The 27,997-nt window shown below is 56.5% G+C and overlaps 1 protein-coding gene and 1 long non-coding RNA gene across 5 annotated transcripts; one reads left to right on the forward strand and one right to left on the reverse strand.

Moving 5' to 3' along the window:
- Positions 1-728: 728 nt before the first annotated feature.
- KLF10 (KLF transcription factor 10) lies at positions 729-15,106 on the reverse strand. 3 transcript variants are annotated; one of them, XM_068161196.1, is made up of 4 exons: positions 14,913-15,106; positions 4,152-4,397; positions 3,167-4,043; positions 729-2,253 (listed from the first exon to the last, which is right to left on the reverse strand). In XM_068161196.1, exons 2-4 carry the CDS (start codon positions 4,380-4,382, stop codon positions 1,991-1,993), a joined length of 1,371 nt encoding a protein of 456 aa, XP_068017297.1. In that variant the 5' UTR covers positions 4,383-4,397; positions 14,913-15,106; the 3' UTR covers positions 729-1,990. The 3 variants fall into 3 exon arrangements, with proteins under 3 accessions (XP_068017297.1, XP_068017298.1, XP_068017296.1); XM_068161197.1 differs by lacking the exon at positions 14,913-15,106 and adding an exon at positions 7,145-7,293; XM_068161195.1 differs by lacking the exon at positions 14,913-15,106 and adding an exon at positions 7,122-7,280.
- Positions 7,190-27,595, forward strand: LOC137452637 (uncharacterized). Of its 2 annotated transcripts, none has more exons than XR_010990132.1 (6): positions 7,190-7,388; positions 10,166-10,273; positions 15,261-15,449; positions 15,576-15,891; positions 16,683-16,792; positions 27,396-27,595. It is a non-coding gene; the product is annotated as an uncharacterized lncRNA (long non-coding RNA). The 2 variants fall into 2 exon arrangements; XR_010990133.1 differs by lacking the exon at positions 27,396-27,595 and adding an exon at positions 19,418-22,068.
- The last annotated feature ends 402 nt before the right edge of the window (positions 27,596-27,997 follow it).

Raw genomic sequence — 27,997 nt, forward strand, 5'->3', positions numbered from 1 at the left:
TCTGGAACAAGAAGAAAAGGCAATGACTGCTGTTCTCCCTGCACAGGGCACTGGCCAGACAGGGCAAGGTAAGGAGTGCCCCTGCCCCAAACAGCCTGCAGGGCAGGGCAGTGAGTCAGCAGCTGGCAGTTGTGAAATCCAGGGATGCCCACAGGCAGGGCGGGAGGCAGAGGAACCCTGCTGCCTGCCTGTTGCCCTGAGAAGGGCAAAGCCCAGCACCCTGCCCTCTTGCCTGGAGGATAGAGGCCTCAGAGCCCACCTCCACACCAGCACTGTCATTCCAGCTGTGCCCAGAAAAGCTGCAGGGACATCTGGATCCCATGCTGGGGGGTGGCACCCCCTGAGCTGGTGACCTGGCCATCAGCAGCAGAGGCCAGGTAGCACCGCGGGGGAGGCAGTGCAGACCCACCACCACCAGACAGATGTGTTTTGCACCAGTGTTATAATGGCCCACGTCAGCACATTCTTTTTTTGGGTGTGTGAAGAAAAGGAGAGAGGATGAAGAGTGGGGAGGCAAAAAAAACCCCAACCATCCAAAAATCCCCCCCCAAACCCACCACCAAACAGACCCAAGAACAGAAAGCACAGAGTTGAAATTCCACCCCTCTGGGCTTCATAAAACACCAAATGTGAGGAGAGTGTTTCACTGGTCAGGACACTGTGTTCTGAGGTCCTTTGCTTTGCAAAGGGTTAAACTCTGCCACAAAGCCAGACAAGAGAGGCCTGCCTTAAAGAAAACGGGTTTTACTGTAAACAAAGTATAAAGAACAACATAAGAAATGTGCAAATCTTCAAAGTAGTCACAAAAAGCTAATACACTGTTTCCAAACTCTTCACTTCCTGTGTCCTCAACGCAGTAGGATAAAATAGGAATAGTGAAAGCTGATGCATCATCTGTCACAGAAGCTCTAGTTTAAGCTCCAGGCCGGTGCCCCTGCTGCCTCATCTTCCTTGTCAAATCACAACTTCCTAATTCAACACAATACATTAACAAATAATAATTAAACTAAAAACACCACCTTTTCAATTTGAGGATAAACCATCTTTCCCAGGATAACATGATCAAGAAGCCTAAGATTCTTGGGTTTCCCTCCTTAACCAAGCAGAGGAGTCCACAGTTACAGTTTTTCCCCCCTCAAAGCGCGCTGTACCTGCTGCTGACAAAGGCTGCGGCACAGCTGGGAGAGGGTAGAAAGGAAACCATAAGCAACACAAAAGCAGAAGCACCGTAGGATGCCCCAGCAGAACCAACTGGAAAAATCACAAAATTGCCAAAGAAGCTGGGGGAAATATTACAAAGCTGGTGAGGGCTTAGAAAGGTTCTGAGCCTCCAGCTGCCCTCGTGCTGCCCCCGGACACCCACCCCAAGCCCCTCCGGACAGCAGCATGAAGCTGGGTGTACTGAACACCCCCTGCGGGAGGACAGCTCCGAAACCTGGCACCAAAGCAGCACTTACGACGGGGCTGGAGAATGGACAGGAAGAAAAGATTCCTACCAAGCAAAGGTGGCAGAAGTAGGAAAACCCATTTGGATTATCTGATGCAGATGCATTCTGGCCGTTCAAGCCTGTGCCCATACACTGCTGCTTCCCAGCCTGGGCTGCGCTGCAGGCTGACAACCGACAGGCGCTGAAGGGGAGCCGGTCTCGAGCAGCAGCAGCCAAGGGCAGTAACACTGAGGTGTGACTGCTCTAGAGTAGATATGAATAACCTGCAAAATTCACAACTGGCACAACGTGTGCTGCTCTGCCCTGCACCCTCCCCTTTCCCTCTCTCCCTACCAGTGCAAAAGACACCTGCTGTTCCAGTCAGCCACCGCTTCTCCCAGCAACGTGTTTTGTGACCAAGCGCAGACTGCCTTTGCCTCTCTGCTGCGCTGCCATCGGCAGCTGGCGCAGGAGAGCCACAGAGCAGGAGAAAAAAAGCCTTTTCCCCGCTGGCAATGCCCCAGCAACAACAGTTAATTGCACCCTCTTCAGAGCGAGTCCCCTCAGTGGGCGGTGGCGGCGGCCGCCGGCGGCAGGGCGATGTCGTTCAGCTTGCTCACTTCCATCTGCCAGTTCGGCAGCTTCTTGGCCGACAAGTGGCGCCGTGCGTGCTTCGTTAAGTGGTCGCTCCGCATGAACCGCCGCTCGCACATCGGGCAGGCAAACTTCTTCTCCCCGGTGTGTGTTCTGCGGTGGCGGGACAGTTCATCAGAGCGGGCAAACCTCCTCTCGCAGCCTTTCCAGCTGCAGCTAAACGGCTTTTCTCCTAAAAGGAAGAGAAAGTACAAAGGAAAACGCCCAGTGAGTGCTAGCTGAGCAACCAACACTACTGCCTTGACTGGCAGGATTTGACCTTTTCAAAGGAAAGTTTCTATTAGGACAGTTGAGCCCAAAACCTACACAGACCCGACTTATTTTTGTGTGTAAGTGAATGGGAAAAACTGTTTATGTGCCAGTATGTTAAACAGGCAAATCCACTGTCCTCAAGGCTAAGCAGTGCAAAGGGTTAACAATTCCCTGAGAGCAAATAGTTTGAGATGCTCTTTGTATCTCGACAGTGGATTTTAACTCTCAGCTCCACGTGAACTGCAGATGATGATGATGACGACTTAGCACACCCAGAAGTAGCTCCTGCAACACAGCCTGTAGTAATGTTTTATGTAACACAGCCCTGGGAGTGCACCATGACCCTATCTGAAAAGATACCAGTGGTGACTGGTTTTGCTACTGCCGTTAAGAGCTGAGGCACGGAGAAGCTACTCTCAAGTGATCGAGGCAGGACTAGTTTGGAGAGGACCCTTACATTCCTTCACAGAAGAATCTCTTCAACTTCTACCCACTTCTGACAAAGGCATTCTTGTAGGGAAGCCTAAGAGGGCTCCTTTAACTCTGGAAAAGCTCTGCCTGGGGTGAGGCCTCACTTCCACACTGGTAAGAACCATTACTGAATGCCTTCTGGTGTGAAGCAAGGCCAGCACTAACAAAAGTGCTGAGTCAACTTCCCCTCCAGGAGATTTCCTGACAGCGATCAGGCAGCACTGCAGTCATGCTGGCAAAGCAAGCGTTTCACTGCTGCCCTACAATTTGTTCTGTGGACAACTCCAGTCACCACGAGAACTTTCATAGCTCCTGCATACAGCCAGGATTTTCTACTTCAACATGCAGCACCAGTGACAAACCTGTGTGTGTTCTGATGTGAGCCTTCAAGTGGGAGCTCTTGAAGTATGTTTTCCCGCATCCTGGGTAGCTGCAAATGTGGCTTCTTATCCTTGAGGAGTCGACTGGAGGAGCGGGCTTTGCCGCAGAAGGTACGAAGCCGGGAGCAGGGGCAATGGGAGAGAGTCTCGTGCCGTTTGGACTAATGATGGGAGCCTTTGCGCTCTGCACAACCGGCTGGGGCACTACAAACATGACAGCACCTTTGGGGACTTGAGCGCCCATGAAGACCATGGGCTGACAGAGCGCCGGCTGCTGGCTCGGCGCGGCGTTGGGCACCACGGCCGTCACCACGTTGTTGTTTGCGGGCACCGGCACCATCTGGCAAATCACTGGCACGGGGGGAGCTCCGCCGCCTTGACCGGAGCACAGCGGCGCCACCAAGGCCGGCTGCTGCGCCAGCCCAGGGACGGGCTGAGGCGTGCCGGCCGAGGGCTTCGCCGCGGGCCCCGCGCCACCAGCAGGTTCTGTGGGTTTGCCTTCTGCCGCCGGCGGCTCCCCGCTCTCCTCTCTGGCTTTGCCTGGTGCCAGCACAGCGCACGCCGAACCCTCTGCCTCGGCGCCGTGCTTGCCGCTCGCCTCCCTCGAAGCGCCGTCCTGGTATTTCAGCACGCTGGCCGTCCTCACCGGGCAGGTTTTGCGACTGCAGGGCTGGGCATCGGCCGTGTGGCGGATGACGCTCGTGGCTTGAGCCTTCAGAGGCCTCTCTGCCTCTCGCCGAGGTGCGGCTGCAGGAGGCTTGGCAGCCTCAGCCAGCGACCTGCTGAGCGCCGCGGCGGGCGCCGACGCCCCCGGATGCGACATCTCGAAGTCAGAAGGGCTGTAGGGAGGGGTCAGGCACTGTGTGGAGGAGAGAGAGAGGGTAAGGGGGGTCCACTGCACTGCCAGCACATCAACACACCGCTGGTCACAAACCCACCCAGACCACCTGCAAATGAAAGCACTTACGAAGGCTGGGATTGCAGTGAAGTCTGCTGCTCCAGGAAGCAAAGGCTCATCGCTCTCCTCTGACATGTCAGACGCTGGAGTTATAGGCCTCATTTCTGCATGCTTTTTGAAGTCTGACTTCCAGTTGCAGCTCATGGAAATAAGGGCTTCCACAGCCTCATAATCACTCTTTTCAGGAGTATTGTTCCAGAAATGCCTGGTATCTCTTTGTCTCTCAGTCATCATCTCCATTCCTTCCTTCTGTTTCTGTTAGAGGGGGGAAAGAAGGAAACTTTACACCTGATGCTGAGTGTTTTCGACTCATTTTTCAGAAGGCACTATAAAAACAAACACAGCAGCCCCTGCACTTGGTCATTCATGGGTGCACACGTGCACTCTCCTAGCCCTTTTCTTATTGATGTAGGAAGTTGTCAGAGGGGAAACCAGGCCATCTGGGGAAGATTATGCATTTTCTTGAGACAAAAACTACTCCCCCCCAAATCTTAAGCAACAGTTTTAAGTTATTCCATATTGCAAGCGTTGCATCTGAAAGCTTAGCAAAAACCTACACCCAAAGAAAATCACCACCCCAACAAACCTTCCTCCCCCATGCAGTTTTGCTTTGAAGTAAGCCTCCAGCATTGTGTGTGAAACTACCATATTGGGACTGATATTGGTGGAGGAGAAGCTCAACAGGAGCCAGCAGTGAGCACTTGCAGCCCAGAAAGCAAATCACACCCTGGGCTGCAGCAAGAGCAGCAGAGCCAGCAGGGCCAGGGAGGTGATTCTCCCCCTCTGCTTCACTCTGCTGAGACCCCACCTGGAGCACTGCATCCAGTTCTGGAGCCTCTACCAAAGGAAGGATCTGGAGGTGCTGGAAGGTGTCCAGAGAAGGACCACGAGGAGAAGCAGAGGGCTGGAGCTGCTCTGCTGTGAAGACAGACTGAGGGAGCTGGGGCTACTCAGTCTGGAGAAGAGAAGGCTCCCAGGAGACCTTACTGTGGCCTTCCAGTATCTGAAGGGGGCTACAAGAAAGCTGGGGAGGGACTTTTGAGGGTGTCAGGGAGTGATAGGACTGGGGGGGATGAAGCCAATCTAGAAATGGGGAGATTGAGATTGGATGTCAGGAAGAAGTTCTTCCCCATGAGGGTGGTGAGAGCCTGGCACAGGCTGCCCAGGGAGGTGGTGGCAGCCTCGTCCCTGGAGGTGTTTGCAGCCAGGCTGGAGGTGGCTGTGAGCAACCTGCTGTGGTGTGAGGTGTCCCTGCCCATGGCAGGGGGGTTGGAGCTGGCTGAGCCTTGAGGTCCCTTCCAGCCCTGCCCATTCCATGGTGCACATTTTCTCCAGACGTTATTAGCTGCCAAAGGCACTGCAGAGCACACTCTGCCTGCGCCGCACACCCAGCCACGCCAGGCACAGCACCGGCCCGCAGCACGGAAGCACACACACGTACGTGTGTACATCCACTGCCTGTCCAATCACCGCGCGGAACCCACCCACGCCAAAGAAAAAAGCCTCCTAAGCTCTGCGTTCCACCCCCGCCCCGTCCCCCCCTCCCCATCCCCATCGCCCCCCGCCGCCTCGGGGGCCGTGCCAGCGCTGCTGGCGAGCTGCACCCCCCTGCACACACCCGCCCCGAGGGGACTCTGCAAACGCTGCGTTTCTTGACTCCAGGCCGCTGGAGTCACGGATAAGATGTTTCCCTTTCAGGAGAAAAACCGGGCCACTTCACGGCGGTGGCGGTGGGACGGCACCGGTACCGGCAGCAGCCGCCCGCAGCGGCCCCGACCGCCGCCAGCAGCCCCAGGCGCGGCGGCCTGAGGATCCCCTTAGGGCCTGGGCGCCGCCAGGCTTGGGCGCGCGCCACCCTCACCTCAGGGCACCCCGCGGGCGCGCATCACCCCCGCCCTCCCCTATTGGCTCCCGGTCCCGCACCGCCGCTCATTGGCCGGCGCCGATCGAGGCGCGGCCCGGGGCGGGGGCATGTGAACAAAGCGTGATCGGCGCCCGCTGGGCGGCGTGGGTACTGCCGCGCGCCGACCTTTCCCCCAGTTCCCCGAGCGGCAGCCCCCGCCCTCGGCCCGGCGGCAGCCGGCAGGAAGGGAGCCAGCCACAGAGCCGCGGGCAGGGCCGCACCCCGCCCCGCCTCCACGGGGCCGGGCGGGGGAAAGCCCGGCCTGGGGAGCTGCGCCGCCTCGCCCTGCCTCGCCTGGCAGCGGGCGGGGGGCCGGCCGAGGGTCAGTGCCGCCACACCCGGCGCCTCCCGCCGCGAGGGAGGCGAAGCGAAGCGGCGTCCCTCTGGGGAACGTGCCCATGTCCCGGCTCCGCCAGCGCCCGGCGGCGAAACGGTGCGCCTGGCTCTTCCCCGAAGCAGCAGCCCGCTTCCCGGCCTCCGCACCGCCCACCCCCGCCTGGCGGCGGGCCCCGCCTGCTCCCGCCGCGCCGGGATCCCCTCCGCTCCCTCCTCCTTCCCCCCGCCTGGCACATGTAGCTGCGGAGCCTGTCGCCCACGCCGCTCCCCCGCGCCGGGCGCGCCCGGGCTGGCGGGCACGAACGCACGCACCTCGGCTGCACGTCGCCGGCTCGGCGGGGCCAACACACTCCCTCCCCGGCAGCTCCTCTCTCTCCCCGCCCGTGCCTGTCCTCAACCACCGGCCCCACAGGCTCTCCCCGTGGGGGCCTCTCCTGCTCCTTCCCCTCACCCCACAGGTCACCCACTAGCCCCGGTGCCCACGCCTTTGCTCAACCCTTCCAGCCATTGCCTCGATCCGCTTTCCCGCCGGTCCTGTTGCCTGTCTTCTCCTTTCTCACGGACCGCCGGCCGCCCTCCGCGCCCGCCCTCGCATGTCCCATCGGAATCCCGCTGTCGCGCCATCCTCGGGGACACCCTTTCCCACCTCGAGGCACCCCTTCCCTCACCGCCTCGCACACCCCCGGAGGTGCCCTGACCACCCTCAGCCCCCGCGAGGCCCATGGGGGGCAGCCACTCACCGGTGGCGTGGAACCGAGCCTACCCGTAGCCCGCGCCGCCGCTGCTCTCCGCCCGCTGCCTTTATTTTCCTCTTTTTGTTCACCGCTCCCCATTCAGGTGGCGGATCCCCTAGCCCCGCGCGCGGGGGGGGGAGGCGGGGCTCCCGAAGGCCCGCCGCCAATCGCCGGCAAAGGTGTGTGAGGCGGCGGCCAATGGGCGCCCGGCCCCCGCGCGTGATCGGCGGCTGCCCCGCGGCGTGGCCAGTGTGTCAGCGCGGCGTGCGCGCGGTGAGTCCCCGCTGCCGGCTGAGTCAGTGCCCCCTCCCCCTCCCAACCCCCCCGCCTCCGGCTGGGAGCGGCGCGGGCGGCCCGGCGCTTCCTCGCTCATGAGGTCACGCGGCTGCGGGGGGGCAGCTTCCCCGGCGCGGACCCCGCCCATCCGCCCGCTCCCCGCCGAGCGGAGGGGGCGCGCAGCCGCGGCCTCCCCGTGCCTCTCTGGGTCCCCTCCTCCCGGAGAAAACAGCGTGGCTGGGCGTGCCTGGCTACTGGCGGATGTGTCTTGGCAGCATGTCCGGGCCCACGCCGGGTGGAGGCCCACGCAGCCGGGCCTTCGTGGGGATGGGGTTGCTGCCACGCGTCGGGATCGCCCCGGCTTTGCAGGCCGCTGCCGCCTGGGGCGGCCCGTGAAGGCCGGTTGGGGCCCCGGCTGGCTCCCGAGCCTCAAGTGGGAGCCCCGTGGCGGCCGGGAGCTCCCAGGGAAACCGCATCCCGGCGGGGCCAGCGGGCACATGGGGCCAGCGGGCACGTGGGGTCCGCAGGCCGGGGAGCGGTGCGCGGCTGTTCAGCAGGCAGCCTGAGCGAGCCGCGCTGCCCCCGCGCTGCCCCCGCGCTGCCCCCCCCGCTGCCCCCGCGCTGCCCCCGCGCTGCCCCTGCGCTGCCCCCGGCCCCCGCGCTGCCCCCGCGCTGCCCGCGGCCCCCCCGCTGCCCCCGCGCTGCCCCCGGCCCCTGGGCTCCCGCGCTGCCCCCGCGCTGCCCCAGCCCCCGCGCTGCCGGCTGCCCCTGGGCTCCCGCGCCCTGCCCTGCCGGCAGCTGCCGCCCAGCCAGCCCGGGTAACGGCTGCCAGCTAGCTGGGTCGCAGCTAATCGCCTTTAACGCTGCAGCCTGCGGCACTCCGGCAGGGCGGGAGCCGCTCGATAGATTCTCCTGGATGCCGCATTTAAAGGCAGATCGTTCTCGTCAGAAAGTTTTAATGAAAGCAGGAATGGTGCTGTTCGTGTCAGCACCTGAAAAGCTGCTGCTGTTGAGTGCTGCTTGTGCCAGAGTGCTGTTAGCTGTAGAAATGCAGCTGATGTTTTGTTACGGTTCAGTTCTATCTCTCCTATTTATTCAGCTTCACTTCAGAGATCTCCCCTCTCCCTCGGCAGTCCAACCTCGTTTGCTCAGAGCATTTTTCTACCATATTTTTTTTCCCTCCCAAGATACATCTTCCTATCATTCCCAGTGGCGTTACAGTCCAGTATTGCATTCTGCTTAACTCTTCCTCTTGTCAACTGATTGCAGCTGACCGAGGGGTCTGACAGCAGGTTATGCTCTCCTGTAACTTGCCTGGAAATCTCCCAAACTGTTCAATTACGTTTGAAAGTGGAAAACAAAAACCAAAGCAGCAAACATCTGAAAGAATAGCAGATGGGCAGTTTCTTCAGCCTGAAGGGAGAATGAGGCTGTAACAATTGCCAAACACATGTCCAGAGTAAATTATAATCCAAACCAGTTCTTAATTAGTTCAAAGACTCGTGTGTTGCCAGTAGAGAGTTACTGCCCCTTCTGAGGAAGACCTGTGTTTTTGGAATTGCTTTACTGCCAGCGTTTCCATGATACATTGCATGGCTGGAAGTTCTGTTCAGCTTTATGTTGGAACCCCACACACACATCTGTTGGGGTGTGCCCCCTGCACCAGGCTGCCAGTGGCGGGGGTCCCTCTCCCCTTGCTCCTGCGGCTTCCACAGTTGTTATGCCCGAGGAAGCGTGATGTGTGGCAGAGGCAAGTCTGCAGCTCCCTCCCAGCTTGTTTCTGTGCTGTAACCTGGATATCTGCCCTCCTTTTGGCCAGCTTTTGTAAGATCCCTGCTAACCCCTGCAAGGGAAACTGATAGGCTCGACTTCTCTAGAGGGAATTCCCAACAGAGAATTCAGCAGGGTGATCCCAAGCCTGCTCACCAGTAGCGGCAAACAGCCGTTTACGAATCACCCCGCTGGTTCCCACCTCTCCGGGTGTCTCAGCAGGAGAGAGTGTGCTCAATGTGTGTTTCCCACTGAAGTCAACAGGAAGGAAAAATGTTGATGGAATGGTTGCTTGACTCCTGGAACATGCTCTCCTTTGCCAAAAAGTGCTACTATCACGCGAGGCACAGCTGGGGAAAGAGTTCTTGGCTTCTCAGTGCATCTCTCTGCATCTGCTCTGGCTGCATGAAGGTGGGGGGGAGACTAACACACACAAGAGACAGCACACAAGAGACCTTAGTAAAATACTGGGGTTTCTGTTTAGGGCAGGATCACAGGAAGTCAGGGGTTGGAAGGGACCCAAAGAGATCATCAAGTCCAACCCCCCTGCCAGAGCAGGACCTAGCTCGGGTCACACAGGAACACATCCAGACAGGCCTTGAAAATGCCCAGAGAAGGAGACTCCACAACCTCTCTGGGGAGCCTTGTTCCAGTGCTCTGTGATCCTCACAGTAAAGAAGTTCCCCCTTGTGCCGAGGTGGAACCTCCTGTTCCTTGGGATTGTATTTAAAGCGTTCTGACATCTCTTTTGAAACATCTTACTGCCCCTAAAACCGAATCCCTCAAAGCTGTACCTGCACTACAGACAAATTAACTCACACAACCAATAGCTTCTTGCCTGCACACCAGCAGAAAAGGAGGCAGATCTCTGTGGTTTTGTTCACCCTCACATGCCTGCAATGCACATGTTTACTGCAACTCTGAGAACTTCGTATTAAATGGCTGGTGGGGAAAAAAAAAGACCTGAAGATCAGTATGATGAACCACTTTCTGATTCCTTGCAGTGGCAAGATGTTGGAGGTCTGTGCTGCGCTGGTTGTGGAAGTTAAGGTGATTCTGCAGCAAGTTTTCTAGAAGAAAACCTGGGGTAGGATGCAACTCGACACTGAGAGGTACTTCTGGGCTCTGCTATGCTGTAACTGTGAGAAAATAAACAAAGGGCTGGCTTGAAATATCAGTGCTCACTTAGGGTGGCTTGTTCTGGTTGGTTTGTTTCCTGCTTTCCCCTCTCTCCCCTCCCATCCTTGCTTTGCCTCCTTGTCCATACTCGCTTCAGTTTCCCGGTAAGGCCTCGTGGCTCTTGGCCGTAGCTGCCGCCTCCTGCCCTCGCTGCTTGCAGCACCCTTTCCAGCAGTAATTCTCCACTAGTCCTCACGGCTCGCCTTTCCCAGCTGCCGATCTCACATGCCCTGAGCCCGCCCACTGCTTCTCAAACGCACCTTGGTTCCCATGGCATCCGCGCTGCTCTGGCTGCGGGAAAGCCTCTGCCCGCAGCCGTTCCCAGCGTGCCTGCTGGAGTCTGCTCCACACCGCCTGTGGCCGCTCATCCTCTGCCTCCTCCTCGGCCACTTTTGGATCCATTCTATCAGTTTCTCCCCTGCCAGCACTTCCAGCCACTCCATCCCAGCAATTCATCCCCAGCTACCATTCTTTTTTGCTCCTTTTAACCAGCTTGTTTCAACTTTAATTTCCAGAGCAACCCTCTGCTGCTGCTCTTCGGTTTGCTCCTCTGACCGCTCGGGAAGCCTCCTCCTCATTCTCCCTCCACCTTTGTTCCTGTCTCCTCTCCCCTTTGGGGCTTGTTCCCACCATGTCAGTGCTTGTCTTCTGCTGCCTTCTGGCCCCACAAGTTTTGCTTTGCAGCCTGACCAGCTGCAGTCCAAGTGGACAGGATGGCTGGGGCTGGGCTGGTTGGCCAAAATCCTGCTCACTTCCCCTCCTCGGGGCCTTTATGCCAGACCTTCAGATGGTGTCTGGATGCTGATGATGGTACTTGGCAGGGAGTATGGTCTCTGCAAGAGACTGCCTGGTGGCCTGAGGGTGATAGGGGTGCAGCTTGGGTGGGGAACTTTGCCAGAGGGTGGAGGGGGGCTTTGCTGTCTGTCCTCCACAGCAGGCTGGCCTGTCAGCTCAGTGGCTTGTCCTGTAGCAGCATTGCAACCAGCTGGCCTTGGGTTGGGAGAGAGCAGCCCTTGAAGTGGGGAGCCTTAACTGCTCCTTGACTCCTGTACCCCACGGGAGCTTTTCATTCCCCCCCAGACCTTCAGTCCCATCTGAGTACACAGCCAGGAGCCTTGCATGTGTGTACATTGCTGTACCCTCCCTGCCCTTCTCCCCCTGCACTGACATGGCCTGCCCTGGGCTCTGCTTGTGAGCTGCAGGGCAGAACTGTCAGAGCCACTTCTCCCCAAAATAATCTCTGCTTCAGAGGCTGGAAACTGTGACAGCTCATTTTCATATGCAGAGCAATGCAGTGGGTGTCTGAAAGCAGCTGAGGCTGAGGGGGTGGCCAGGGAAAGGCAGCACTGAAATGGTAGGAAAGTGTCAGCTGGGTAACATGAGAGGAGGGACGGAAGGAAGGGAGCAAACCGAGAATGAGGACAGCATAAAGGAGTGCCAGAGGCAGCAGACAGGGCAAGAAAGGGGAGTGCAGTGTGGGGCTGTTCTGGCTTCCCCAGCACACCTACTGCTGCTCACACTGGGTGGTTAATAATTGGAGAAGTGTCTGTGCTGCTCCTGGCAGCAGTTGGAGAGCTTTGTGTCACCTAGCTGGGGAGGTGGAGCATGGCAGCAGCAGCAAGGCAGCTTGCCTCCTCTTAGTTTTTTGGTCTGCTCTTGAGTTCTTTCCCCTTCTTCATAACCCATTTTCCCTCACACATCCCAACCTTAGGAAAAACCTACAAATTAGAATAGCAGGTGAAAACAGAACCACAGAATGTTAGGGGTTGGACCTCCAGAGATCATCCAGTCCAAGCCCCCTGCCAAAAGCAGGAGCCCCCAGGGCAGGTCACACAGGAGCACATCCAGGTGGGTCTGGAAAGTCTCCACAGAAGGAGACTCCACAGCCTCTCTGGGCAGCCTGCTCCAGGCCTCCAGCACCCTCACTGTAAAGAACTTTCTCCTCACATTAAGGTGAAACCTTCTATATCAAGTTTGTATCCATTGTTCCTTGTCTTCTTGCTGTGCACCACCAAAAAGAGCTTGCCCCCCTCCACTTGACACCCACCCCTCAGATACTTATTGATCAGATCCCCTCTCAGCCTTCTCTTCTCCAGACCAAACAGCCCCAGGGCTCTCAGTCTCTCTTCACAGGGGAGATGCTCAAGTCCCCTGAGCATCCTCATGGCTCTCCAGCAGTTCCCTGTCACTCTTGAACTGGGGAGCCCAAAACTGGGCACAGTATTGCAGGTGTGGCCTCACCAGGGCAGAGGAGAGGGGCAGGGGAACCTTCCCAGCCCTGCTGGCCACACTCTTCTTGGTGCACCCCAGGATCCCATTGTCCCTCCTGGGCACAAGGGCACATTGCTGTCCCAGCACTCACTTGTCATTAAGTCTTCATTTCTGGGTTCTGATTTGCTTCCCCAGCCTGCCAGACAGAGCAAGTCCTGTTTGGCAGCACCGCGTTCCTCCCCAGCCCGACGTGGTACTGAGGCCAGCGTCTGTGTACGTGCATTTTACACAGCATTGCTCACGGGCCTCTTTCTCTGGAGCATTTGTGGCTGTTCCTGAGTCACCACAGTTGCAGCCCTGCCGTGCCTGCTCAGCACTGTGCAATGGAAGGCTTCAGAGGCTGTTAGCAGTGCCGATGTTTGCGCTGCTGCCACGGGAGACAGCCTGGAGAGGTGGGGGAAGGTTTGAAATGCCCCTGCTGGAGCCAGGGGCAGGTAAGGGAAACTTCTTTGTGGAGAGCGAGCGGTGTTGAGTGAAACTGAGCTCCTCTGGCAGTAACTGCAAGCAGCTAGAGGCTGGCTGTCAGCTCCCATCCATTTGTGCTTCCCATTGTTTCCCAGAGAGGCTGGGGATGTGGTTTCATGCCGCCCAGGCGGAAGCGGACATGCCTGGGTTCCTCACTGGGAAAATGTTGAGGAGTTTGACTTTGAAGCATTTGTGGGTTATTTATGTATGCCTGTCACACTATATCTTAAGTTTAGAGTTCCCAGAAAACCACTGGTTCAGCCTGCAAGCCATATTCTTCTGATGTGGATAGCTAAATTGTCATGGGAATGGGAAGATAAATTAGGGAGGGGAACTGGCAACAGGGCTGCTAAATGACTGGGCAGCTGTGTGGAAGCATAGAATTGTCAGGGCTGGAAGGGACCTCAAGGATCATCCACTTCCAACCCCCCTGCCATGGCCAGGGACACCTCACACTACAGCAGGTTGCCCAGAGCCACATCCAGCCTGGCCTTCAAAGCCTCCAGGGATGAGGCTGCCACCCTCTCCCTGGGCAGCCTGTGCCAGGCTCTCACCACCCTCATGGGGAAGAACTTCTTCCTAACATCCAATCTGAATCTCCCCACTTCTAGTTTTGTTCCATTAACTGCAGTCCTGCCCAGCAGCCTAGGGAATGAGGCTGATCCAGGCTCCTGAATTTCACCCTGTCCTTAGCAAATACAACTCTGTTATCTGTGGCATATCTCAGCTTTGGCATGTAGAATTGGAAGGTGTTTGAACTTGCTCTTTCATCCTAAACTCTTGGCTCCTACGTACTGCTAAGCAAGAGCCATTCTCCATTTCTCATGATGGGACTTCAAGGGGCAGCTTTAGCCTCTGATCACATCCTGGGCTGCAGCGAGAGCAGCAGAGCCAGCAGGGCCAGGGAGGTGATTCTCCCCCTCTGCTTCACTCTGCTGAGACCCCACCTGGAGCACTGCATCCACTTCTGGAGCCTCTACCAAAGGAAGGATCTGGAGGTGCTGGAAGGTGTCCAGAGAAGGACCACGAGGATGAGCAGAGGGCTGGAGCTGCTCTGCTGTGAGGACAGACTGAGGGAGCTGGGGCTACTCAGTCTGGAGAAGAGAAGGCTCCAAGGAGACCTTACTGTGGCCTTCCAGTATCTGAAGGGGGCTACAAGAAAGCTGGGGAGGGACTTTTGAGGGTGTCAGGAAGTGACAGGAGCAGGGGGAATGGAACAAAACTAGAAATGGGTAGATTCAGATTTGATGTCAGGAAGAAGTTCTTCCCCATGAGGGTGGTGAGAGCCTGGCACAGGTTGCCCAGGGAGGTGGTGGAAGCCTCATCCCTGGAGGTGTTTAAGGCCAGGCTGGATGTGGCTGTGAGCAACCTGCTGTGGTGTGAGGTGTCCCTGCCCATGGCAGGGGGGTTGGAGCTGGCTGAGCCTTGAGGTCCCTTCCAACCCTGACAATTCTATGATCTTCCAGGAAGAACAACAAACTCAACATGACTTCTTTTTTATCCCCTGCTTAAAATGTAAGACTCAAAGAAAGAGCAATGCAGAAACAATCTGGAAAGGCTGAGTGAATCCCAGCAAATCTGCACACAGAGAACCCTTCCCTGCAGCCCACAGCTGCCTGTGCTGACTGACTGGCAAAACACTGTGCCCCCATCCCCCTGTTTGATTGTGTGATTCTATGCTAGATGCTTACTTGTTTCACAGGAAACTGGGACAGATGGCTGTTTTAGCCAGAGCAGAAAGAACTTAGATAACAAATGATTGCTTCAGCAGCCACTGGAGATTGTGAGAGGTTTTGTACTCAGTCCCTCCCCTGCGGGATCAGGCTGTACACCTACCAGAATCTTCCTCAGGTCCTGTGGCTGTCCCTGTGGCTGTGTTTCTTCTCAGAACCCTGGGCAGGGTGGTGGTCCTGGGTCCAGCCCTACTTCCCATGTATCTTTTAGCAAGGTCAGCCAGAGCAGGGGCCTGCTCAGCTGAAAGCAGCCCAGCTGCATCCTCGCTGCACGCTGGGGTCCAAGAAGTGCTGGCAGCTCCCTGGGGTGGAAATGAGGAGTGAACACTGGGGTGGTTGGTTGATCCTCTTCTTGTAGAGCATGCTTCCTATTCCAGTTCACGTGGTGTGAGCTTGTGTTTGTTTTTGTTTGGTGTGTTGCATGCTCTGTCTTCACTTGTGCAATGCTGAGGGGTTTGTTGATCCCTTTGGAGAAGGACAGCGCTGTTGAGCCCTCTGCACGATGGGGAGACCCTCCATGGCTCCTCTGGGGAGCTGTGGCAGAACAGGACCAAGTGGCATGCTGTATCTTCAGACAGAGCTTGGAGAGCCTCAGAAGACAGAAGTGAGAAGCTTTTCTGCTCACAAGGGTAGCATTCAGGTCAGTGTGGTCCATCCCTCCGGGTGGTGTATTGATTGTGTTCAGAGTTTTCCCAAAGCCATGAGCTGTTTAACTCCTCAGTATAAAGCCTGACTGATACATCTGCATTTCTGTTCCCCAAATCAGGTACTTAGAAGCTTAGCTACCAGCCAGCAAGGTGAGGAGACAGCCTCTGAGCGTTGTGGAGCGAGCTACTGAAGCCACCTGTGCCTGCTGTGCCCAGATCAATGGTTTTCCCTCTGGAAAAGTCCCATTTGTGTGCTCCTCTGGTTTTCATCCCAAAGCAGAATTTACTCATTACACAATGACTTAATGGCTGCTGCGTGTCAGGACTCCCTCTGAAGGGCTGAATCCTGGAGGAATGAAGGAGATGAGGTGGTGGTGTGGCCAGGGCATCTCATAAAGAAGTCATCAAGGGGCTTTGCCTTCCCTCCTAATACAGGTAACAGCATTTAGTAGTTATCATAGTATCAGAGTATCAGTCAGGGTTGGAAGGGACCACAAGGATCATCCAGTTCCAACCCCCCTGCCATGGGCAGGGACACCCCACACTAGATCAGGCTGGCCAGAGCCTCAGCCAGCCTGGGCTTAAACACCTCCAGGGACAGGGCCCCAACCACCTCCCTGGACAACCCATTCCAGGGCTTCACCACTCTCATGGGGAAGAACTTCCTCCTCACCTCCAGCCTGAATCTCCCCACCTCCAGCTTCATTCCATTCCCCCTACACCTCCCTACACCTCCCACTGTAGGTGCTTTGGTAGAAGTCATGTGAATGAAGGTCCTTCTTTTCTTTAAACCTTCAGGCTTTGATAAGTTTTCAGCTATTGTCTAGTTTCAGCTCCATATGGCAGAGATGTTAAGGCTGCTGCAGTGTTAATCTCTTGAGGCTGACAGCTGAACCCCCTCCCAATGTGTACTCATAAGTTTACATTCAAGCAAGCAAATAGTCCCTGGCTAGGAAAATGCAGGTGCAGCAATGCAGGCAGCATGTCCCACATCACAATGCAGGCTAAACTGCATCCAGTTTGGCTCTCTGCATCCAGGGCACTGCTCCTGTGTGTGCCAGCAGGCCTTGAGCTCACCCCTGTCCTGCTGCTGTCTCTTGCCAACGGGCTGGCTGCCATTCCCTGGCCTTGGCAGGGTGGCTCCAAGCACCCCACTGGCATGCTGTTAAGCAATCTACTATCAGTAAATAATTTATTTGTGGGTATTTGTTTTATTTTCTCTTCAGGATGTCAGAGGAACTAAGGGCACAGCACACATGTGACAGACCTGTGGAGATCAAGGCCTCACATTTGGTTTTTAAAGAGGTATTGGAAGAGCCACAGCCCTGCTGCTCAGGTAGGCAGCAGTGTAAGGCTGGAGCCATACCACTCTATAGCTTTTTAAACCAAGGCTGTGTGAAAGGCAGCTTTGGTGCTGCTCTGTGAGTATCCTCACTGTGGCCTCAGAGCTACCTGAGGGCTTGCAGGGGAGACTAGAGGCAGCATGTGCAAAGAGGCTGCTGGCACTGTCAGAGCCACAGGGAGGGAACCCCTGTCAGTGGGGATGCCCTGAGGGCCAGAAGAACTTGGCACAAAGATTTTCATCAGATGTGCCAAACCTGAGGACTTTGCAGAGTGGTTTAGCTGGAGATCATGGAGGTTATGCAACGTGCAGCCCATCCCAACCCGCTGCGTGGCAGCAGGGTGCTGCCATCTCACCGCTCCCTGAGCTCTCCCTCCCATGTGGCTCACTTTGCTCCTGCAGACCAGGCCTGCCCCTCATTCCCACAGCTTCCCATGGAAGGGATACACTTTGGTCTTGCAGCTTACTGCTGGGGACACTCACCTCCTCCCTGCACCTCATCCTCGGACACACACACTCTGCACCTTGGTCCTACAGATGTTCTCCCTGCAGAAGCCCCAGGGCCCTGTGAGAGATGTCCTGCAGAGTGGCAGCCTGAGCTCACAGGAGCTCTCCTGTAAGAAGAGACTACTGGTTTGTCCAAGGGGATCAGTGGTGTGGTCTAAGCCCCTGCAGCTAGTGTGGCACCCATGACTGCTGTGGCTGGCAGCTTTCAAAGGGTGCTGGCAATCTCTGATGTGTTGAGATGGAAGCCCAGTGAGGGATGTGCTGGACTTAAAGGGCTGGCAGGCAGCCTTGTAAAGACCTCATCAGTCTGAACTGGCCTGTGTCTGCTGCCTTCCTGGTCAAAAGTCTTTCCACAAGGGGAAGGAGGGGATGAGGTCAGTGCTTGGAAGAGCATAGATGTGTGGGCACATGTCTGTTGCAGAGCAGCCACAGAGGGTTCTGGAGCATGGCCTGTGCTAGTGTGTGTGCAGGCATGGGAGGCTGAGAGGCCTAGGGAGGTGGGGAGGGCACTGCCTTGCTCCCACTCACCTTTTCTGTGGGTGCAAATCATCTGCCCCTGACTGTGAGCAGCTGGGAAGTGAGCCAGTTTGCACTGCTCACCCCTGCTTCCAAGGCTGCTCTTGGGGCCAAATAGCCAAGTGAATATAAATGTACCCAGAGTCCAGGGTGGAGTTAACCTAAGATTAGCTGCTTCAAACACCAGCATCTGCTTTTGCAGCTCTTTTTAGAGTCAGGGGAATGTTAGTAAATATAAACCACAGGGCTCAGGCATGTTCCACTCTCCCTGGTGTGGGATGAATGGCCCCCTGAGCTCTGTTGTCTCCATCTCCTGTGCTGATGATGGGAGCCTGGGCAGCTAAGGCTGATGAGTGAATCTGCACTGCAGGAGGAGTGAGGAGAGGTGGATCTCACCATGAGTGCCTGCAAGGCTGAGGAGAAACATCAGCTGGGCAGTGGAGAGTTTTCTGGAGGGAGGGACCAAGCAAATTTGGGGCCTGTCTGCTTGGCACAGAGGTGTTCACTTGCATGGCTGCAACTCAGACACAGCACAGACTGCCCTTTGCTACCAAGAGACCTGGGTGAAAACTGTGGGGAGGGAGAGGAGACACAGTGATGAGGGCCTGGGGATGTTGAGGAAGCCTGAGGATCTTGCAGGGGGACCAAGGAAGCGGAGCAGGAGGAACCCTGTAGCTATTGAGACAGGGCATAGAAAACAGTCTCAGACTCTACAGGGCAGCTGGCTCTCCCAGAGCTGCTGCAGGGGAGCAGCTTGGTTCCCTCTGTCCCCCATCAGAAGCTTCCATTTCCCCACATCCCCTCGCTGTGCTGTGCAGAGTGGCAGCTGACTGTCACCATCCTTCGGAGGTGTTCCTCCTGAGGGGCAGTGGCTCTCTTCTGCTGGGTTTGACAAACACTCATCCCCTAGGAGTCTCTTCTCAGGGTCTGTCTCGTTGGGTGTAGCCACAGGCCTGGGGTCACAGCTCTGTGATCCCTGCATTTTTCAGAGCTTATTCAGAAGCACAGCTTCTATTTAAAGACCATTCTGAAAAGCAGAAGGTTTACAGGCAACCAGCTCCATCCTCCCAGCAGAGAGCTGACATTCATGTCTGTCTTCTTCCAGAAATACTTGGCTTGGTCAAATAGCTTTTTCCCCCTTTTACTTTCACCACATTTTTCTAGTGTCTCCCTGTTGCTGAGTGAGCTTGAGGTAGGTTTTGCAGGTGAGCTCTACTCCTGCAGCAAGAGCAATGGCTGAAGCTTGGCTGAGGGGCTCCTTTGCAGCATGAACTTGCACCAAGGCTTTTCAGAAGTGCTCTTGACAGGCAACTGGTTTGCAGCAGTGGCAGGACAAAATGACTCCTGCAAAATACTGTTTCATATTCATGGAGTAGAATGGTCTGGGTGGGAAGGGTCCTCCAAAGCTCACCCAGTCCAACCCCCTCTGCACTCAGCAGGGACATCCTCCACTAGAGCAGGTTGCCCAGAGCCCTCTTGAATATCTCCAGGGATGGGGCCCCAACCACCTCCCTGGGTGATCTGTTGCAGTGTTCCAGCAGCCTCATGGTGCAGAGCTTGTTGCTAACATCCAATCTAAATCTGCTCTGCTCTCAGGCTGTGAGTCTGCAGTCATTGATCTCCGGTGCAGTGAACTGTTTGGAGCAAGGGCTGAAAGGTGGAATGGGAAAGGAGGATCTCTACCAGATCCAGTTGTTGGTTTGGAGAAGCACTCCTGCACACCACCTTCCTTTGTTTGATGGCACCAGCTGTAAGAGAAGCTTTGGTGGGGCAGTGTGTGTGTCCCTGGCTTGGCTTTGCAGCTGGAGCACTTTCCACTCTGCTCGGTGCGGGTCAGGCGCTTACCAGGAAGATCCTCAGAGCCCTGCCAAACCCAGGCATTCCCAGCAGGAATGTGAGAGTGAGCAGAAGAGGGAGCAGTGAGTGAGGCCACTGGGGCTCTTGTGCCCACCAAAGGCTGTGTGAGATAAGGTGGCTCATGTTTTCCACACTTCTATTCTGCCTGTGTTCAGCCTCCCGCTGCATGAACCTGGGCGCACAGGCAGTGGATGCCATCCTCCATGCTCCTGTTCACAAGTGAGCTCTGTCTGGCACCACTGCTGGAATGTGAGTGCAGACAGAAGGAGGAAGGTAGAATACCTTTGGTTTCCTTTGCCCTCAGGAAGCTTTGATGTTAACCTCAAATCCAGGTCAACCTCGTGAGGCTGTGTGCAGCATAAGCTGTGCTGTGTGGCTCTCTAGAGCAGGTAACACCCACAACTAGTGCCCAGAGAGCTTTGTCTGCTTCTTGGTCAAGCAAAGGAGGACTTCAGGCTCCCAGGACTGGAGAAGTCCTTCTGAAGAAGTCCTGGAACCTCCTGAAGCTGGTGTGACACTCCCTTCTCCTTCACCCTGGAGTTTCCTGCCTGTGTGAGCTGTGCTGTCACATACTGCCAGTCTGTCACAGTTTGGATGTTTCCTTAGCCTGTGGGGAACTAAGGGCTCAGATTTCATGTCACAGCAGCTAGAGGCACTGTGAATGCTTGCAGAAATCCACCACACACCATCCTGGTCAGTGTCCCTGTGGGAGGTCAAGCTGAGACACTAACATAGCTATGTGTAAAACAAGACCCTGTCTGGAACACAACTGTTGAACCAAAGAAACACAGCAGCTCCTGCTGAAGGAGGTGTGGATGGCTGCATCCAAAGGGGCAACACCTCCAGATGCTGCCCCTCAAGGATCTGTCCCAGGACCAGTGCTGTTCAATACCATCAGTGATGCAGACAGCAGGATTGAGAGCACCCTCAGCAAGTTTGGAGGTGATACCAAGCTGAGTGGTGTGGTTGATAAATCTGCCAAACAGGATGGGAGCCAACCTGGACAGGCTGCAGAGGGGAGCTGGGGAGAATCTCATGAGGTTCAATAAGACAAAGTGCAAGGTCCTGCACCTAGGTCAGGGCAGCCCTAGATATCAATCCAGGACAGATTTAAGTTGGACATCAAGGAGGAAGTTCTGCACAGGGAGAGTGGTGAAATGCTGGAACAGGCTGACAGGGATGGGGTTGAGGCCATTCAAGATCAGCCCTGCTGTGTCCCTGGGCAGCCTGATGCAGCTGGAGGTGCTCCTGCTGAGTGCAGGGTGTTGGACAAGATGCCCTGTGAGGGTCCCTTCCACCCCAATGCAGTCTGAGAAGCAAGCTCTATGGATCTGAATGTGGATGCCACAGGTGAGAGAGTGAAGCTGCAGTGTGCAGGTGCAGTGTGGCCCTCCCTGCACAGAGCCCTGTCCCCTCCTCAGGTGACTATTAATAGCACAGGGGCTGGCTGCCCAGCCTCACCATGCCCTGGCTCCTGCAGGGCTGTTTGGCAACTCTGGGTGAATGCCCTTCAATAATCCTGACCCATGGTGGCTGTTGGAGAGCTCCAGGCTTCAGAAACTTTGGGGTCACATTTACTCTGGTTAAATAAACAATGAGTATTGATTAGGTCATATGACAGAGCAGGCCAAGCACTCCCAAATGCCCCCAAGCCCCTGGAGTTCGTTTTTATGTATTGGTATCCTCAGAATCCTTTGAAAGAGTTGCTTTGATGCAAGAAATGCTGAGTCTCCTGCTCACCTCCTGTGCACACAGGCAGGAGGCTGCCCACAGGCTTGGGATGCTCACTGTGTTCCCTTTCAGCTGGAGACTCCAGTCCCTCAGGCAGATTGGAAATATCAGCCATAATTCTTTGCTTGTTGCACTACATGGGATCAAGACCTTTTCCCTGGTAAAATGACCCCCAGAGCAAGAAGATGTGTTGAAGTGGAGCTCCAAGAAGCATTTGTGTCTTTATCCATTTCTCTTCCTCATTTGCTGGTTTGTTTACTGAGGAAGTCCTTCAGTCACAGTCTGTGTTTTATACTGAGCAGGGTAAGCAAGGAGCTTGTTGGAACTAAACAGACAGATCTGTCAGGCCTTGTCTCATGATTATTTATACAGCTCCAAATGCCCTGGAAAGGTAATTCTCATCTCTGAAGTAGTACAGTTATGTATCTGGCCTGAAAGAGATGTCAGGAAAACACCATCTGGCCCTGCCAAAGGCATTACACAGACACACAGGTGCTGGTGTGCAGCAGGGGGAGAGGAGTGAGGAGTGGAGTCTGTAGGCAGCTGAGTAGGTGAAAGGCTGCAGGGCCATGTGTGCTGTGGGCTGGGCACAGCGCTGGTGCTGCACTGCCAGCTCTGCCTGGGCAGGAAGAGGAGAGCACAGCCTGGCTCGGTCTGGCTCCAAGGCCCCTTGTAACCTAGCTCCTGTTCCTGGCAAGGTGCTGGTTGGAGCTCAGAGGAGCTGCAGCCATGGGATACACTGCCTCAGTGCCCTCCTGGCTGCTCTGCTGCTAGGAAACTGCTCAGCTAGGGGCAGTGCAGGCAAGGGGCTCCTCTTCACATCTTATCCCAGCAGTCTCACATGTGGGAGCAGCTGTGGCCAGGTGGATGCCACGTTAGCTGGGCTGTGCAGCATGGTTTGGGGCTGCTCAGGGTTGAGTGTCATCTTTCTGAGCTGCCTGGGTGATGGAGGAGGTGAGCTGATGGCCTCCAGGATGCTGGTGGAACCACAGAATCAACCAGGTTGGAAGAGACCTCCGAGATCATCAAGTCCACCTTTTTTCTCATTCTCCCCACTCCTATCCGTCCCTGACACCCTCAAAAGTCCCTCCCCAGCTTTCTGTAGCCCCCTTCAGACACTGGAAGGCCACAATTAGGTCTCCTTGGAGCCTTCTCTTCTCCAGACTAAATAGCCCCAACTCTCTCAGTCTGTCCTCACAGCAGAGCAGCTCCAGCCCTCTGCTCATCCTCGTGGCCCTGCTCTGGACACCTTCCAGCACCTCCAGATGCTGCCTGAAATAGGGGCTCCAGAACTGGACACAGTGCTCCAGGTGGGGTCTCACCAGAGCTGGATCACCCAACCCTAACTAATCAACTAGACCATGGCATCAACTAGACCCCACCACCTCCCTGGGCAGCACATCCCAATGGCCAATCTCTCTTGCTGGGAAGAATTTCTTCTTAACATCCAGCCTCAACCTCCCCTGGCACAGCCTGAGACTGTGTCCCCTTGTTCTGCCTGCCTGGGAGAAGAGACCAAGCCCCACCTGGCTACAACCTCCCTTCAGGTAGCTGTAGACAGAAGTGTGGGGAAAACAAACCCACCCTCAGCCCTGACTTGGCTCTTCCTGCCACTCTCTGACAGTGGCTTTGAGTGCTGCTGCAGGGTGATGTCTTCCTGGTTCACTCCCACTGAGGAGGAGCCTCTTTGGGTGTAACATAAATAAACAGAGCTCTGTGGAATTAGCTCTCACCCAGGGTGAGCAGGGGCTGGCTGCTCCTCAGGCACCCATGAAAAGGAGGAATGAAAGGCTTGAGACAGGATTTTAAACATCCCTTGGATTTCCCTGGGAGTGCTGAAGTGCTGCAGGCCTTAGTTGTGTGTGCTGGGAATGGTGCAGGTGTCTTGGTAAAGAAAATGCTCACAGACCTTTTGTCCCCAGCAGGTTTCAATCATAAGCACTCTTCCCTCTGCCATTTCCCCTCCAGCTGGAGGAAGAAGAGCTAACAGCTCAGACTTCAAGCTCTGGGAAGACCACCTGCCCTGCAGAGAGAAGAGCTGAGTGCCTGTGTGGTGTCAGCCCCCTGGCTGGAGCAGCAGCACCTCCTCCCGTGCTCACCCCATGGCCTTTCCTACAGCCTTGGCTTTAGTGAAGTGTGGCCGAGGACGTGGCCCTCTCTGCTCTCAGGAGAGGAGCCTGTGGCTGTCCCACAGCTTTCTGGTTCCTGCCATGGGTGTGAGCCCCTCTGCAGGACTTGCTCAGCCAGGCTGAGGACCTGCTCCCTTTGCACACTCCCAAACACACTCTGGTTCCATTCTGGTTGAGAGGAGCCGGCTGGAGGTGTCAGCCCCTTCCCCAGGGCCCTGCTCCCTCAGTGCCCAGCACAAGAGCAGCCCCACATTCTGCTGGAGTGATGGGAGGTGGCCAGCAGCTCCAGCCCCGGTGGGAGAAGCCTTTGCTGTGGGCTGAAGGCACCAAGGGAGGATGTGTGGAGTGCCAGCTCAGTGGCTGTCCCCCGTCAGGACCGCCTGCAGCCGTGGTGCCCTGCTTTCAGCCGGGACAGAGTTAACTTGCCTCCTGGTAGGTGGTGCAGTGCTGTGCTTTGGATCTGGTGTGCCAACAATGCTGACACCATACCCATGTTTTAGTTGTTGCTAGGTAGTGCTTATCCCCACTCCAGGGTTTTTCAGCTCCTCGTGTTCTGCCAGGGAGGAGAGGTTGGGAGGGAGCACAGCAAGGACCTCCAGGAGCCCGAGGGCTATTCCCTGGCACACAGCATGGTGCTCAGCCTGCCAGCTGCATTGCAGTTGTTAGATTTTGCTTTACTGCAGTTATTAATTGCTCTGATTTCCACCCAGAAGGTTTACTTTTTTTCCCCTTTCTCTCTGAGTCTCCTCCCCATCCCACCAGCGGGGGAAGGAGTGAGCCAGCGGCTGCGTGGTGCTTAGTTGTCAGCTGGGCCCACACCAGGACACTCAGTTACTCATCCACAACCAGTGCCAGCTCCAAGAGGCCTCAGGGAGAGCAGAGAGCCACCACGTCACCCTCCTGCTTCGCACTTCCTCTGCAGGCACAGCACAGCCTGTGAAGCACAGCTAAAGGGCCTGCTGGAAACCTTGCCAGCCTGGCTGGGCAGAGTCCAGCAGAAGGAGATTCAACCAGTCCAAGTGCCAGGTGCTGCACTTTGGCCACAACAGCCCCATGCAGGTACAGGCTGGGGCCAGGGTGGCTGGAGAGCAGAGAGGGACCTGGGGGCACTGGTTGACAGCAGATGAACACGAGCCAGCAGTGTGCCCAGATGGCCAAGAAGGCCAAGGGCATCCTGGCCTGGATCAGGAACAGTGTGGCCAGCAGGAGCAGGGAGGTCATTCTGCCCTGTGCTCAGCACTGGTCAGGCCACACCTGGAGTCCTGTGTCCAGTTCTGGGCCACTCAGGTTAGGAAAGATGTTGAGATGCTGGAAGGTGTCCAGAGAAGGGCAACAAAGCTGGGGAGGGGTCTGGAGCACAGCCCTGTGAGGAGAGGCTGAGGGAGATGGGGTTGCTTAGCCTGGAGAAGAGGAGGCTCAGGGGAGACCTTACTGCTCTCTCCAACTCCCTGAAGGGAGGCTGTAGCCAGGTGGGGGTTGGTCTCTGCTCCCAGGCACCCAGCACCAGAACAAGAGGACACAGTCTCAAGCTGTGCCAGGGGAGGTTGAGGCTGGATGTTAGGAAGAAGTTCTTCCCAGCAAGAGAGACTGGCCATGGGAATGTGCTGCCCAGGGAGGTGGTGGAGTCGATGTCCCTGGAGGTGTTTAGGAAAAGCCTGGATGAGGCACTGAGTGCCATGGTCTGGCTGATTAGTTAGGGTTGGGTTATTGGTTGGACTTGATGATCTTGGAGGTCTCTTCCAGCCTGGTTGATTCTGTGATTCAACTCCATGTCAGCAGTTTGAAACACACACAACCCCCCAAAAGCTAGGATGAGTTGGCAGGGCTGTCTCTGCCCCTCCTGTCCTGCAGGCAGCAGGGAAGCTGCACCAGAATTAGGAGCTAGGCACCAAGGGGGGCACTGCTTCCACCTCCAGCGCTGTGCTTCTGCTGCTGGCTTGCATCAGTTTGCTCAGCAGGGCGAGAGAGCCTGGTGCAGAAGTAAAAATTAACAACCTGCTTCATGCTGAAACAATGCCTGCTGCTGACCTGCTCCCAGGGCCTGCTGCTGACCTGCTCCCAGGGCCTGCAGCTAGCTGAGCTTAGCCTGTGCCAGACCAGGCTGCTTTGTATGTCCCAGCACATGTCCTCAACCTCACCCTTCCATTGTGTGCCTTATCCCATCCCCGCTCCTGGGGGCTGTGTTGATCATTCACAATTAAGGAGGAGACAAATCACCTTAGCCCTCATTTGAATGCAGGATCAGCAAGAAGCTGGGGGCCCTGCTGGGTAAATCACTGACTGGTTTAGCAAATGTCTGTCATGGGGACGTGCTGCAGGAGCTCCCCAAAGCCCAGCCTTGTGGGTGTGGGTGTAAAACATCAAGAGAGAGCTTGCAGGGAAACACGTTTGAGGGTGAAGGGGCTACAGTAGGAGACAAACTCCAGAAGGTCGAAGGGACAACCTGAATCTGAGGCTGGGGGATCTTAAGTAGTCACTAGAAGGCAGCAGAAAGAACATGGGAGCATATGGGAACTGGCAGTGTGAGGGAGCCCAACCACCCTCTCTCCATGCTCTGCCAGTGCCAAGGGCAGCAGATAGGATAGGATAGACTAGACTAGACTAGACTAGAATTCACCAGGTTGGAAAAGACCTTTGAGACCATCAAGTCCAACCTATCACCCAACACCATCTAATCAACTAAACCATGGCACCGAGTGCCTCATCCAGGCTCTGTGGGGCAGGAGGGTTCAGCCCGGGGCACAAGGAGCCTGCAGCAGCTGCAGGAAGCCCCCTGCAGGGAGGAATGGCGCTGTGAGAGGTTGCAGCATGGCAGGAGGCACTGATGGATGGCACCACCTCCCCTCTCTCCTTTGCCCTGCTGCCTGTAGCACATCACGAGTGCTCTCCTGCAGTGCTGAGCCCGGTCCTGAGGAGCAAGTGGCCCTGGCTGGAGGGTGCAGAGGTCGCTCATGTCTCAGCAGCTGGCCCTGCTGCTTGGCCAGAGCTGAGGTGCAGGGCTGAGGTGTGCAGACCATCTCCAGTCCCTGCACACAGGGGCCTGTGGACACCATCTCATCGTGGGTGCTTTAGCCCTGTGTGAGTGCACTTCAGGACACTTGGCAGGTGACAAGGAGTTCCCTCCTCTGAAACTTCCCTGGCTGCTGTACTCTGCACCAGGGCAGGAGTTTGGTCCTGCTCAAGCTCGTCCAGTGTGAGTGATCTGCAAGTTTAATGGAAGTTTGATGTCAAAGAAATTGCCCTCTGAGCATGAGGGGCTGCCAGTGACTGCTGGGGCCCAGATCAGCTTTTTGTGGCTGTGTGGGGCTGCCACCCAGAGCTGCAGCCCTGAGTGCTTGGAGCCATCTGAGCATCACTGGCAGGTACAGTCCTGAGCACTATGGTCCCGAGCCAGAGCTGTGTGTGGGCAGTGGGCAGCAGCAGCCCTGTTGGACTTTGTGCCTGCCCCTTCATGGCCAGGCTGCAGATGACTCAGTTTGCTAACAGCCTTGTTTGAATTTGAGGTGGTTGAACCTCACTAAAATGCCCAAGCAGTTGGCATCTCTCAAGGCCTTGGGTTCAGGGGACATCAGCTGCAGCCTGGCTACGCAGGGGGAGCAGCAGCAGCAGCTTGTGGAGGTGCTGTGGGTGGGTTTGGTGTGGGTGCAGCAGGGCTAGGGCGCAGTGGGACCAGGGCTTTGGCTGTCAGCCACCACTGGAGGCAGGATCTAGCCCTCGGGCAGCACAGCCCTCCTGCTGCAGGGAGACTGCGACTGGAGCTGCCAGGAGCAGAGGAACAGCTCTGTGCTAGAAAGTACTGAGCTTTCACTGAACTGAAACAGCTTTGCTCTGTGGATACTTCTTTTTTTCACAAGCAGGCAACTAGAAGCCACTTTGGGAGGTGACCTGGAACTGGGAATCCCTCTTCCTGTCTTTCTCCCAGCCTGTGGCAGACCAGCCCTCCCCTCCTGCCCGTGTCCTCACAGGATCCCACCCAGCCCTGGCAGCCTCTGCAGCAGCACCATGGAAAAACTGCATCGCGGTTCCACAGGACTCGGCTTCCAGCCCTGAAGGACGGGGGCGGGCGGGGGCGGGTCTGCAGTGGCAGCAGTGCCCCAAGCCTGGCATGGCCGAGCCCGAGGGGCTCTGCCCTGGGAGGGGAGGGGGCTGCCCCTGCAGTGGGGACTCCCTAAAGCAGCCTGGAGGGGGTGTGAAAAGCCAGCGCTGCGCAGCCTGGAGCTCGCCGGGGAAAACGCCCTGGAGATCTATTCTGGTCTCGCAGGCGTCTCAAGTGGAAATTTTCAGCCGCACTGCTTGAGGCTGCCGGGGTTAGGGGAGGTGAGGCCTGGCAGCCCCACGCACAGGGACAGATGGCTCCAAGGGCGCCCGTGCCTGCCACGCAGTCAGGGCCACGCCTGGCAGCGCCGCCGCTGACACCGGCCAGCAGCTGGGCTCCGGGGGGAGGGAGCGCACGGAAACC

The sequence above is a fragment of the Melanerpes formicivorus genome, unplaced genomic scaffold (genome assembly GCF_026170545.1).
Source record: "Melanerpes formicivorus ecotype bairdi unplaced genomic scaffold, bMelFor1.0.p_v2 SCAF_56, whole genome shotgun sequence".
NCBI lineage: Eukaryota > Metazoa > Chordata > Aves > Piciformes > Picidae > Melanerpes > Melanerpes formicivorus.

Bases quoted from the DNA above. Each gene is read 5' to 3' on its own strand.
- KLF10 (XM_068161195.1), bottom strand. From the start codon at position 7,214: ATGGGGAGCGGTGAACAAAAAGAGGAAAATAAAGGCAGCGGGCGGAGA. The intron at 4,398-7,121 runs GTGAGTGGCTGC...CCCCTCTAACAG, and splicing joins GGCTCGGTTCCACGCCACCG to AAACAGAAGGAAGGAATGGA. The intron at 2,254-3,166 runs GTTTGTCACTGG...TCTTCCTTTTAG, and splicing joins TCACATCAGAACACACACAG to GAGAAAAGCCGTTTAGCTGC.